Source organism: Acanthamoeba castellanii (genome assembly GCF_000313135.1).
Source record: "Acanthamoeba castellanii str. Neff unplaced genomic scaffold scf7180000084641, whole genome shotgun sequence".
Taxonomy (NCBI): Eukaryota; Discosea; order Longamoebia; family Acanthamoebidae; genus Acanthamoeba; species Acanthamoeba castellanii.
In genome coordinates, this window is record NW_004457343.1 from 382,470 (window position 1) to 394,572 (window position 12,103).

At 56.4% G+C, this 12,103-nt stretch overlaps 8 protein-coding genes across 8 annotated transcripts; 6 read left to right on the forward strand and 2 right to left on the reverse strand.

Moving 5' to 3' along the window:
- Positions 1–107: 107 nt before the first annotated feature.
- ACA1_366260 (serine carboxypeptidase (CBP1), putative) lies at positions 108–2,588 on the reverse strand (the record flags this gene model as incomplete). Its single annotated transcript, XM_004335979.1, has 14 exons — positions 108–170; positions 269–453; positions 539–624; positions 705–787; positions 882–956; positions 1,024–1,112; positions 1,186–1,271; positions 1,362–1,497; positions 1,588–1,603; positions 1,717–1,856; positions 1,945–2,050; positions 2,146–2,180; positions 2,256–2,366; positions 2,441–2,588. 14 exons carry the CDS (start codon positions 2,586–2,588, stop codon positions 108–110), a joined length of 1,359 nt encoding a protein of 452 aa, XP_004336027.1.
- Positions 2,589–3,002: 414 nt separating this feature from the next.
- Positions 3,003–3,881, forward strand: ACA1_366270 (acetyltransferase, GNAT superfamily protein; the record flags this gene model as incomplete). The annotated part of the gene is made up of 5 exons (XM_004335980.1): positions 3,003–3,114; positions 3,188–3,302; positions 3,379–3,416; positions 3,508–3,606; positions 3,709–3,881. The coding sequence occupies 5 exons, from the start codon at positions 3,003–3,005 to the stop codon at positions 3,879–3,881; spliced, it is 537 nt and encodes a 178-aa protein (XP_004336028.1).
- Positions 3,882–3,958: 77 nt separating this feature from the next.
- On the reverse strand, positions 3,959–4,507 carry ACA1_366280 (LYR motifcontaining protein 5, putative; the record flags this gene model as incomplete). Its single annotated transcript, XM_004335981.1, has 4 exons — positions 3,959–3,984; positions 4,067–4,199; positions 4,272–4,394; positions 4,460–4,507. 4 exons carry the CDS (start codon positions 4,505–4,507, stop codon positions 3,959–3,961), a joined length of 330 nt encoding a protein of 109 aa, XP_004336029.1.
- A 276-nt stretch (positions 4,508–4,783) lies between these two features.
- ACA1_366290 (uncharacterized protein) lies at positions 4,784–5,244 on the forward strand (the record flags this gene model as incomplete). Its single annotated transcript, XM_004335982.1, has 4 exons — positions 4,784–4,864; positions 4,907–4,943; positions 5,005–5,080; positions 5,118–5,244. The coding sequence occupies 4 exons, from the start codon at positions 4,784–4,786 to the stop codon at positions 5,242–5,244; spliced, it is 321 nt and encodes a 106-aa protein (XP_004336030.1).
- Positions 5,245–5,314: 70 nt separating this feature from the next.
- On the forward strand, positions 5,315–6,089 carry ACA1_366300 (peptidylprolyl cis-trans isomerase e, ppie, putative; the record flags this gene model as incomplete). Its single annotated transcript, XM_004335983.1, has 4 exons — positions 5,315–5,360; positions 5,469–5,567; positions 5,705–5,851; positions 5,986–6,089. The coding sequence occupies 4 exons, from the start codon at positions 5,315–5,317 to the stop codon at positions 6,087–6,089; spliced, it is 396 nt and encodes a 131-aa protein (XP_004336031.1).
- Positions 6,090–6,426: 337 nt separating this feature from the next.
- Positions 6,427–7,733, forward strand: ACA1_366310 (reticulon protein; the record flags this gene model as incomplete). The annotated part of the gene is made up of 6 exons (XM_004335984.1): positions 6,427–6,514; positions 6,721–6,737; positions 6,884–7,062; positions 7,174–7,312; positions 7,394–7,463; positions 7,582–7,733. The coding sequence occupies 6 exons, from the start codon at positions 6,427–6,429 to the stop codon at positions 7,731–7,733; spliced, it is 645 nt and encodes a 214-aa protein (XP_004336032.1).
- A 465-nt stretch (positions 7,734–8,198) lies between these two features.
- On the forward strand, positions 8,199–11,185 carry ACA1_366320 (uncharacterized protein; the record flags this gene model as incomplete). Its single annotated transcript, XM_004335985.1, has 3 exons — positions 8,199–8,747; positions 8,834–9,009; positions 9,082–11,185. The coding sequence occupies 3 exons, from the start codon at positions 8,199–8,201 to the stop codon at positions 11,183–11,185; spliced, it is 2,829 nt and encodes a 942-aa protein (XP_004336033.1).
- Positions 11,186–11,520: 335 nt separating this feature from the next.
- Positions 11,521–11,838, forward strand: ACA1_366330 (uncharacterized protein; the record flags this gene model as incomplete). Its single annotated transcript, XM_004335986.1, has 1 exon — positions 11,521–11,838. One exon carries the CDS (start codon positions 11,521–11,523, stop codon positions 11,836–11,838), a length of 318 nt encoding a protein of 105 aa, XP_004336034.1.
- Positions 11,839–12,103: the final 265 nt, after the last annotated feature.

A 12,103-nucleotide genomic window follows, 5' to 3' on the forward strand; every position in this document is an offset into this window, starting at 1 on the left:
TAATATGTTTAGCTGGCCAGTGGAGAAGAGGGCAAAACGAAGTGGAGGCGAGTGTCTTGACGTGAGACGCGTAGCTAGTGTACCGGGTGCTCATCGACACGTGTGCTTTAGTCGAAGGGAGAGTTGGTGAGGAGGCGGTAGACCATGTCCAGGGTGTTGACAGGTTGGTCCTATTGGTCGCGAACACAACAACATGACGGTGGGGGTGATTGTAACAGTGAGCCGCGTCCAGCCTGAAGAAGCTGTAGGAGAGGAGGTCAAAGTGTACCATGGGAGCGAGATGGCCAGCATTGGCAACCTCGAGGAAGGTGAGGCCCTGGGCCGCCTTGGCGTAGCCAGCGACACGACCCTGCACGGTCCAGTTTTTGAAGGGCGACTCGTTGAAGGCCGTCTTGCCGGGCCAGGTCAGGTCGCTCGTCCACATGTCACCGCCGACATAGTTGCAAATGAAGTCTGCGCAAGCAACATACAATCGTATATAAAAATAAAAAATTTGTCAGCAAAGTCACACCAACACATGACGGGGGGACAAGCATACCCAGCATGCCAGAGTAGACCAGCACGCGGATCTTGTTGGCCAGCAGGTTGGGAATGTGAACGTCCAGGTTGCTGATCCAGTCGCCACTGGAATGCAAACGAGAGGGCGTGAGCCATCGCAATGCCTCGAACGAAGTGCATGCAGCTGATGAGAGAGGCGTGCGTACAGAAGGGCGATGTGAGGCGTGGCGGCACAGTCTTCCCACTGAACGTCGGGCCTGGCGCCGATGGCCTGCTTGACCGACGGTTGCTACAGGCGTTGCAGGAATGCGTAGAACAAGATAAAGAGGTCAGTATTGTGTACGTCAACAGTCAACGAGGAGACACGAGAGAAGACAACGCACGTTCAGGAGCTGAGTCACTTGGTCGAAGCTGTAGCACAGCGGCTCAACGGCGCAGGGCACCTTCCAGTTGTAAGGCTGCAAAAATCACAGGTTAGCTGGTGTGCGGCGCAGCTGACCCGGTGACGATGATGACCGAACGTACGTTCACGGCATAGCCCAGGTTGATGCTCATGGCGGCCATGATGCCCGTCATGGTGAGCTGGCACTGCTCAAACGCGAAGCCAAACGCACCTAGCGCAATGCAACGAGGGTGGGTGTGAATACATCAGAGCGCGACACACTTCGGTCCCTGGTGTGTGCATACCTCCGAGCGAAATGAGTTCCTGGCAGATCGAAGCCGAACCCTTGGCAATGACGTACTCAGCCTCGCCGATCAGCTTGTACTTGTACCTACACCACAGATTCGTGTTGTGATGAGAATTTACCACTTGCTCCACGGTGCGCTAAAGGTTGAATGTGTGTTGTGGGGCTGAGACGTACGCAAACTCGGGGTAGGCGGCGTATTGGATGTAGGGGTCGACCCAGCCGTTGCCGATACCGATGCCGTTCAGGTTGATGTGGAAAGGACCGTCGCGGTTCTGGTTGCCCACGAGCGTGCGGTAGGCAAACGCGGGAACTGGGTGGTGCGGAGATGGTATGTTGTGGTGAGTACTTCAGAGAAGCGATGGTTGCAGAAGCGTCTCTATGAGAGAAGTGTGGGCAGTACCGTAGTGGCCGGCATACTAGAGATACACATGGCGCGGGGGAGGAGGTGATTGGTCAGATGGTGAGCAAGTAATGTGGAGCCCTGGGTGATGTTGGTTGGTGAGCAGTGACTCAAGACTACAAAACGTACCGACTCGCCCATGATGTAGAACGGGAGCTTGTTGTACTGCGGGTACATGAGGAAGAAGTTCTGCATGAACACGTAGAGGTCCTGAGCAATGACCTCCTCCGTGGTCTCGTAGTCGAGCGCGCTGTCGGCGTAGGAGAAACCTGTGGAGCGGCGGTCGCCAATTGTTAGACACCGACTCGAGCCTCGTGTCATGGCGTGTAATGGCGACGTTGGACGACGACGACGTACCGGTGCCGACGGGCTGGTCGATGTACAGGAGGTTGGCGAACGAGTTCCAGCTGTAGGGGTTGCGCTTCAGCGAGAGGTTTTGCTCCACGGAGAAGGGACCGTTTTCCTGTGCGCGCGTAGAGATCGGTTCATGGTGAGTACTGACAGGTATCGGCACTCGAGCCACTACATGCGAGCGATGGTGGTTCGATGTGGACGTACGGTGAACAGAGCGAGCAGCGAAGAGCAGCCGGGGCCTGCAAGATGAAATAAAAAAAAGATGGATGTTCGAATCAAGGTCACTAAAACCAACGCGTGGCGAGTGGGCGTACCTCCAGTGAGCCAGACGATCAGCGGATCGGTGGACGGCTTCGAGCGCGACTCAAACATCCAGAAGAACAGGTGGGTGCCGTTCGCGTAGGTGCCGTTAATCGTGATGTAACCTGCATGTTTTCGATGAGCACGTTAAATCGTAATGCATGATGTGAAAGAACGAAATGGAATGCAATCGTCGTACCGCTGTGCTGGGTGACGTTTTCGGGGCCGAATTCGGGGCTGACTACACGGTGGTGCTCAGTGGAGGGCACGACCTTCTCGGCCAAGCACAAGGCCGGCAAAAGCACGACGCATGCGAGCGCGATCAACAACAGCGCTGACCTAGCCATGTGTGTTGTGTTGGGCAGCTCCGTGGAAAGATGACCCCAAGACCTTTGTGTGAGTAATTGGGGCGAAGCTCAAGGTCGCCCCATCATTATGTCGACAGTGCAGCACTGGGCGGGGCGAAAAAAAAAGCAAAATAAAAAAGGCCAAAAAGACAATCGACAAAACGCAACGGCCGGAGAGATGAGCATCAACATTCGGCCGGCCACGAAGGAGGACGCACTTTTTTTGGGATGGGTGGTCGTGCACGCTGCGCAGTCGCATCTAGAGTGGGGCTTCTTCGAGGCGGAACTGTACGTCCTGCATCTTTCAAAGATTGCTCCGGAGGCAAGAGTGCCGCCTGCTCTGTTGTCTCACCCGAGCTCGCTCACTTGCCGCAACCCTTCGTCTTGCGTGACACGGCCTTTATCAGACCCGACATGACGGAGGAGAGGATAGCACTGATGAAGGAGATTATCGAATCTGACGAGCCCTCCTTCATCCGCTGGGACGGGTTCCTCATCGCCGAGGTGGACGGCGTTCCTGCTGCTGGTATGCCTCGACCTCGCCTTTTCTCTTTGTTTATTTGCTTATTCTATTTCTATTTATATTTGTGCATATGCAGGTCTAAGCGGTTATGAGACAAAACTTAAGTCGGGAGAGGTGTACAGCCAGCTGCTCCTGGAGGGTATGAAGCGTCGAGGCTGGACCGAGACCGCCATCGATGAATACCACAAGCGGTACGCGGGGTGCTTGTGTGATCTCGTTGCGCGCACACGCTGACCTTCTTCCTGCGCCTCCCTCTCGCCATCTAAGGAGCTACGGCGTGCTGGCGGTGTGGCCTGATCTGCACGGTAATCGATTCAGCTCTTGGCCCGTTCTTTCGGTTGATCTCAGCAAGGCTCACATTTATTTGCTTTCCGGTCATTGGCCAATCCACCGCAGATGTGGAGAACCACTGGGTGGTCGAGTGGGTGGCCACACGGCCCGAGTACCGGAGACGAGGACTCGTGAACCAGCTTCTCCTACGAGTTCTGGATATTGGTTTGCCTTCGCCCCGCGCGCTCACGACCACATACACGCACGCATGCACACCGCACACGACCACGCACACGCGCATGCACGCTCATGATTCGACCTATGCAGGAAGAGAGAAGGGCTATAAGAAGGCACAGGTCTCATTGATGATAGAGAACGCTCCGGCGCGGAGAGCCTACGAAAAGCTGGGCTTCTCGGAGTATAACACGATCACCTCGCCGCTCCTCTCGAAGCTTCATCTCAAGACCACGGGCATTCTGAACTTGCGTATGAGCCTATGAACATCTATCTTCTTATATTGAATGGTGAATAATAAAAAGCACAGTGCTGGCACCTTCTGTACACGAGTCCTCGCGCGCTAGAAGCCCGATGGCAATGGAGCCTCTGCAGCACATCGCACGACATAACATGTCACACGGATGGTGAGCGAAACGCAAGAAGCACGCGACAGACGGGGAAAGCAAACCGGCTTTCTCTTTGAACTTCTCGAACTCGGATGCTACCATCTCGTCCTCGCGATCGGGGTTGTACTGCTTTCGCAGGGTGCGATACTTGTGCAGCTTCACCAGCGCCTCCAGCTCCTGTAATATGTACTCGCCCTGCACCACCAGCACCCGAGAGAGTGTTGGCTACTGCACAATGCCTTATGGGGGGGGGGGGGTTGAAAGTACACGCCGGAAGGCTTGGTCGATCTTCTCAGGGTCGGTTTCGTCCTTGGTGGCGAAGAAGGCCCGCTTGGCACCCGGCCGCAGTTTATCCAGCCCCGCAGGGTAGTCTCGCCCCACCCAGATCATCTGCAGTGCACCAATCGAGTTAACCATCGACCGAACTCCCGCCATTACGCATGAAGGTAACATACCTGCTTGTACAGGTTGCGCGCTGCCGTGCGAGATGAGTTCTGCGCCATCTGTGGTCGAGTGGCTGCGTTCCAATTTATCTGATAATTTTTGTCCCCTTTTTTTGTTTTTCTTTTCGCAACACCCCTTCGACAAACAGTGGCCATGACAGGTGAAGATAGAAGACATCGAGGTGTTCACCCTTCGGAACATCAGAAGCGCGCTGACTTGCGCGCTGACTTTTCTTACGGCAGCCGAAGGCTTGGAGGCGAGATCTCCTTCTGAATTCCTGCCCTCTCGTTCAAGGTGTTGCTCCTCCCCTCGACAGCCTTATTGCATCATCAAGCATGGCCTACCGAGCGCTACAGAGGCGTTACCCTCACGTTTTTACCGAGAGCGTACGCGCTTGGATTGCTTCGTTCGTCCCGGTACCCTGACCCTAACCTGTTCCTCTTCCTGTGTGAGTGCAGTCCAAGCCGGTCTGGACGACGCTCGTCCCAGTTGTTGGTACAAACACACCTCTTTCTGGTAATCGCTTCCCTCTAACATGCTCGCATGTGGTTCACAGCTACCGGGTGCCTTTGGGCCGGCTACAGTGGCGTCCGCCGTCTAACATACCGCGCCAAGTACGCCACCCCGGCACGGTCCATTGCAAGTGTTGAACTCATAACACCCATTCAGGCATCGTGGAAAGGAACCGTGGGACGAAGAGGGCAAGGAGAAGCTCGTCACCCGAGACACTGCCCTCTCGCAAGCCTCCCAGTGGGACAAAGCGATGTCTCCTCCCCCGCCGCCCAAGAAGCAGTGAATAAAAAGAGGGGAGAAATGGTGTTTCGCTTTTTCAAGTCTTTTTACTCGATCAAGAAGAAAAGCTGAAGATGTCGCTCATGAATGCTGATAACCGACACCGCGTGATTTACGTTGGTACAGTAGGCCCAACCATTTTCCCTCCATAACGCGCTCTTTCAGAACTGGAATTAAATTCAATCTCATCATTTAATCTCGGGGGGGGGACCTGATGGCACGGCACAGGTGGTCTGGCAGACGAAGTGACGGAGGAAACACTAAAGGCTGCTTTCATCCCCTTTGGCGAAATTGTGGACGTCATGATCCCCATGAACTATGAACAGAGTACACCACCCCCCCAGTCCCCCCTCTGGCTGTGCGGCCCTTGTCGCACTGCCCGCGCCGTAGTAGAGCGTGCATGCGCACAGTGACGCCGCACGCTGACCCTGGTGCGTGCTGTGGCCAATGCGTGGCGAGCGCAGACAAGAACCGAGGCTTCGGGTTTGTGGAGTTTGAGGTGCGGGAGGACGCCATGGCGGCGCAGGAGAACATGCACAATGGGGAGCTCTTCGGCAAGGTGCTTTCCGTCAACCTTGCCCGTGCCCGCAACATTGACAAGAACAGAGCCGGTACCGTCTTCTCTTCATTCACCACCCCACACTTGCGTTGGCTTATCTGCGAGTGAGTGAGTGTGCAATCATCTGCTGCGAGCGCCTTGTTCAATTGGCTCACTCACCACGTTTGCGCGAATGCCTGTACGCAGTGTGGGAGTCGAATCCGGACGAGTACTATAAGGTCGATGAGGATGGTGAGGGCGCTGAAGGCCAGCAGCCCGAGAGCGCAGACGGCATGGACACCAAGGCCTAACGTTCGTGCGCTTGCGCATTTTTTTTGTTTCTGATAAACCATCACGCTTGCATTCGGTGTCGTGTGCGGCTAGCTGGCGCATAACATCCGCGACGAGGCCCAGCCACACGCAAGTTGTCAGGGCTTCTGATCGTGTTGAAGTGTTCACTGTTCACTCCACGCCCGTGCGTTCAGGGGGCGCACTTGTGGGGAAAGACGCGACGAACGGTTTTCATGAATTCCGTGGCGGAAGCTGCCAGCAAGGACAGCGTCAGCACGAAGTCCCAAGACAGAACGTCAAAGCTCTCATTCACAGATCCGCCACATACTCACCCATCCACACAAGAAGCCATACAGCATGTCGTCCGATGAACAACCGCAGAAGGTGGTGGTCTCCTCCACCGGCCCGTCCAGCGCCGAGCCTGCCGAATTGGCCGATTCGACTGGTGCGCGACCACTTGCTTACCAAAACAGTGTTGGGGTGTCGTCAATCATCGAAGAACAGAATGGGATTTATTGTAGTTGTTAGTGTTGCGGTATGTGTTGGTGTTGGCCATTGAATTGGTCCTGGGAAACAATTGTAACCCACTGACAATGTTTGGTTGCTTCACTGCGCAGAGGGTACCCCTTTCGTTGACGCCTTGAAGAAGAGCCCCTTCTATTCCCATGGTACGCGAGCCAAAGCTCTCATAGACTCTTACTTGATCGCTCTCATCTTCGCCATTCCATTAATCGCGAAGAGGCTGCTCATCTGGGTTTTTATATGCGTTGATGGAACAGTTTCCTCCATTCTCCACTGGAACGACCCCGTCCAGTCGGCGCTGCTCTTCGGCATCGGCAACTTCTTTTTCTTCCTCATTACCTGTGGCGATTATACCGTCGTGAGCCTGTTCGCCTACCTGGCCCTCGCCCTTCTCTTCGTCGCTGGCGTCTACGCCAACGGCACCCTCCTGCGAGCCTACCTCAAGAAGGAGAAATACGAGAACCCCTTCTCGTACGTCATCAACTCCCCCTATCCATGCTTCGGGGCAAATTTGATCACCCAGGCTTCAAATTTGGCACCGGTGGCAGCTTGATCTTGGCTGATTTTCGTGTGGTAAAACAGCGCCAAGCTCAAGAACCCTTTCGTGCTGGCTGAGGGCGACCTCAAGCCCCACGTCGACGCCTTCGTTGGCGTGGTCAACGACTTCCTCCACCTGACCAGGCACGCCATCTACTTCACCGACACCGTCTTCTCCGTCAAGGTATACCACCTCCCTCCATTGATGATTGCACCGCACCACCTTGACGAGCCGCAACTCACCTGCCCCCTTTTCTCATCACAGATCGCTGTGATCGTGTGGTTCATCGCTATCGTTGGTGGTGCCTTCTCTGGCATCGTCCTCCTCTACGGCAGTACGTGCCCCTCCTTCGCTTCAACGCTCTTACAATCGCGAGCGCGTTCGCCAACGATGAGCGTCCAGAGGACGGTGGCTGATCACTCTCTCACCTTTCCCTGCTTCCACTTGTGCAGTCTTCCTCGCCGCTTTCGTGTGGCCCAGGATCTACCAGGAGAAGCAGGCCGACATCGACCGTGTCTACGGCATCGCCCTCGCTCACCTCAACCAGTACTACGACCTGGTGATCTCCAAGCTCCCTCTGGGCAAGAAGAAGAAGGAAGAGTAAGAGTAAGAGCCCACACACCACGTGGTAGGCCGTGAACTCATTCTTCACAAGTCGGGAGTCTTTTTCTATTTATCCACCACTCACCAAATGCACCCTCATCAAGAGAGCTCGCCCCACTTGTGTTCTGTTCACCTTCACCTTCAGCAACAGCGAGCGCCTACTTTCTTCTCTTTTTCCCCTTTCGCGTGCAGGGCAGGCGACGGTTGAAATTTCAGAGGCCCGATTTTGTGCGCAGCTTGTCGTTTCCGGTTCATTTTCACGCAACTACCCGCACGTAACTACGGTTTCTCCGATTTGTCGTCTGCGTCATCTGGCATCAACTACACAAAGGACAAGCAAATCCACAAGAGAGTAGCAAGCACACGTCGAACATCCTTCTCTTCTTCTTTCCACGAAGATCTTCCATTTCTTCTTTGTAAATCTGTGCATAGCTACTCTTCTCCATCTTTCCTCTTCTTCTCCACGATGAAAGCTACGGTCTTCTTCGATGTACAATTCGCGGAGGTCGACTGGGAGGATCTCTTTGTTCGCTACACATCGCGCAAGCAAGTGCATGTCGAGAATGTAAATAGAAAGATCGACGTGCAGAACAGGATGGATGGACCAGTGCACGCCAGCATCGGTGCGAAGGGCCGATCGCGGCATACGACCATCACTGCGCAGCGAGCGACTGGCGAAGAACCTCACAAGCTCGTGGCCGCCTCCCTCGTACACCTCAATCGCACAGCCACCTTCGACCCCGGCCTGCAAGGTAAGGTAGAAGGCATCGACTTCTACCTCGATTTGATGCACGTCGATGCCACTCCCGGCGCCGAGGTCCACTACGGCATCGTGATCAAGCAGGATGGTGTGCTCTTCCAGTCACCTCCTGCGCGCCTGACGTGCGGCACCAAGAAGTGGAAGGGCTTCATTTCCGAGTCTCTCGTCGCCGCGGACTTCATCCGCTTCGGCAAGCCCACCGTCGTTTCGCCCCACACCAAGCCCTTCTTTGGAAAGGATGCCGCGCCACTGCAGGTACCTGCTCTCTCTACGTCCTTATGCTCGGTACAGCCAACCGCTTACCTGACCCCCCACGACGCTCGATTGTGCGAATTCCACAGTTTGGTTACATCGTGCACGTGGCTGGCCCTGGATCGAGCGTGAAGAGCGTGACTAGCATCGGCGAGTGGAAGGTCTCGGTGGCGCACAGGGAGGACCTCAGTATGAGTCTCTCGCAGACTCTGGAGTTCAGGCAGCGCCTTGACTCTGAAGTCCTGGAACGCCAGCGCCTAGAAAGGTATGCCGTTTGGATCGCACATGGTTTGTTCCGTGCTGCGAATGGGCGCTGACATGCCAAATCCTACTGCAGGGCCATCGTCGAGCAGCGCATCAAGGCCGAACAGGAGCTGCGTGAACTGAGGCTCAAGGCCGAAGAGGAAATCAACTCACTCCGCCTGTCGCTCCCGATCGCCGAGCGCGGAAGTCGTATTCCTTCGTTCGAGGGGGATGGAAAGAACGCTTCACCGGCCAGCAACAAGCACCTCGGCCGCACGGACGACCTGGCTCAGCTGCTTAGCGGCGACGCCTCGCCTCACGTGGAGGACAAGTACATTTCCATCGTCAAGGCCGCGCAGAACCGTCTCCTGGAGGTCGACTCCCGACGCAAGGCCGAGCGGCAGCGAAAGGAGAAGCTGGAAGAGGAGCACGAAAACATGCGCAAGACGATCGACCTCGAGCGCCAGGGCCGTGAAGAGGCGGAGCGGAAGTGGGCTGCCCAGTACGAAGAGGTCGCCAAGAGCGCCACCGAGGAGAAACGTCAGCTTTCCGAAGAGCTGGATAGCTACCGCAAGCGCATCTTCCACCTCGAACAGGAGCTTCGGGGCGAGTGCAAGCTGAAGGACCAGAAGGAGGAGGAGCTGCGTCGCCTCCGCGACGAGGTCGCCAGCAAGAATGACGAGATGCGGGTCCTACTCGTCGAGATCGACAAGCAGGCGGCGGCTCTCGCGCAGCACGAAGCTGAACGCCACCGCCTTTCGAAAGAGGCCGAACACCGAGCAGAGGAAATCGCTCTGCTGAAGTCCAAGATCGTAGTTCTCGACTCAAGCCTCACGACCCTGGAGCAGGAAAAGAGAGACCTCGAGAAGAAGATGCATACGTGCTGCAGCTTGCTGGACCAGCGTGAGCACGAGTGGAGCGAGACGAGCGCCAGGAAGGACAACGAGGCCAAGGAAGCACAGCAAGCAGCCGAGGAGCGACTCCAGGCCGAAGTGGACACGTGGCGACAACGCCTCGTGAAGCTCAATCAGAAACACGCTGCCCAGGAAGAGGCCCTGAAGGATCAGCTGGCCCAGGAGAAGGCACAACTCGAAGAGGAACTCGCCAAGGCGATCGAGGCGCACGAGCGGAAGGAGGAGGCGTGGAAGCGAACGGCGAACGAACTCAACACTGAGCTCAAGACCTGCACGCAGGACCTTACCGCCACCGCCGAGGAGATGGAGCGCTCGAAGCACGAACTCCAAGCGGCCCTTACCGAAGTCGGACAGAAGCTGACGACCGCACAGACCGAAGTGGCCCAGCGCGACCAGGAGGCCGAAGCCCTGCGACAGGAGCTCGACATGCTCAAGGCGCAGCTGCGGGAGGTCGTCGTGCGCGCCCAGGAGGAGGTGGCCGATCTGCGCACAACAGCCAAGAGGCGGGAAGAGGCGTGGGAGCAGGAGAGGTGGCAAGTCGAGCTCGAGCGAGCCGAAGCCAAGCGCGAGGCCGAGTTGGCGGAGGAGCGGATGCGGCAGATGGAGCAGACCCTGGCCGACGTGCGCCAGGAGTCGACAGCCCGCGCTCGCGACCTGGCCGACGCCGATGACCGCCTCGTCGCGGCCAACGCCCTGATCGACAAGCTCAACCGCGACCTCCGTCAGGAACTGGACGACGAGCAGGACGCGCGCAAGGGACTTGAAGAGATTGCTGGCGGCCTTCGTGCCCAGCTCGTCGCCGAGGCCGAGCGCAACAAGGAGGAGATGCTGCAGGTCTCGGCTGCCGCCGCCGCGGAGAAGGCCGGCCTCGAGGAGAAGCTCTCCGCGGAGAAGGAGTCCAGGCAGCAGCTCGCCAAGGAGCTCGAGACGCTCAAGGAAAGCTACGAGCTCGAGAAGACGCTGCGCGAGAAGATCGCGCGCGAGCTCTTTGCTGAGATCGACGCGCGCAAGGAGGGCGAGAAGCGGCAGACGTCGGTCATTGCCGCGCTCAACGATCACATGAAGAAGCAGGCCGAGGCGATCGTGCAGCTCGACTACGCGCTTAAGCAGGAGCAGGTCGATCGCATCCAGCTCGAGGAGCAAGTCGAGGCGGAGGTGATGGCGAGGGTCAAGGCCGAGGAGGCTCTCCGCAAGCTGGACGAGATCTTCAAGAATGCCTCGAAGGAGGAAGACAACGAGTGGGAGCTCGTCACCGACGAGGACGGCAAGAACGGACGTCAGTGACTCTCCCCCCCCTATGCACATACATCCCCATTTTTCAAACGTACATAAAAGCACACAACCATTTATTCTCCATTCTAGAACATCATCTTTTCTCGTTTCCGCCCCTTTTCTTTTTGTCTTTTGCTTGGAAAGAGAGAACGAACAGCGAAATGCGAGACTAATTCCTGGCACTGTGCAAAAAAAAATGAAAACACAGATTGGACCAATGGGTGAGCGCGGCTAGCCGTTGTAGGCCACAACGGTCGGCCGTTTCAGCTCTTCCCCTTGTTTTTATAAAGCCGGCAGCACAACTGCGGATTTGATCAGTTTCAACTACTACCCCACCTAACTACAAGATGTCGTCCACGAAGAAGACCACCGCCGCGTCCGCCGCCGCCGACAAGAAGAGCAAGGTCGTCGTGTTCAAGGTGAAGGACCTCGAGAACATGCCCAGGAAGAGGCTCGTCTCGCTCGCCAAGCGCGTGGGTGAGAAGGCCAACCAGAACTCGGCCGCCCTCGTCGAGGCGCTCACCAAGTACCACAACGAGCACCAGTCCGAGATTGAGGAGAAGCTGAAGGAGCTCAGCAGCAAGCCCAAGGCCTCGAAGAAGAGGGACATGACGAAGGATCTCTCCACCAGGATCCACTACAAGGACCGCGTCTCCGACTCGTAAATCAACCCCTTCAGCCATCGACCGTGCGCCCAGTTCTACGCCACTCCCTGACACCCATCGAATAATCGATAGAACCCCATCTCGACGAACCGGACGACACTCTCCCCTTCAGTTTTGCCTCTTCCCTCGCCTCAATCGATTTAGCCCGACCTTTACCCCAGCATGTTGGATAGAAGTCGAAGACAACCGACTTTCTTGTAAATCATACATTCCCTATCACCTAAAAAGACGACATTCAATCAACACATTCCCTTCTTGTGCCAGC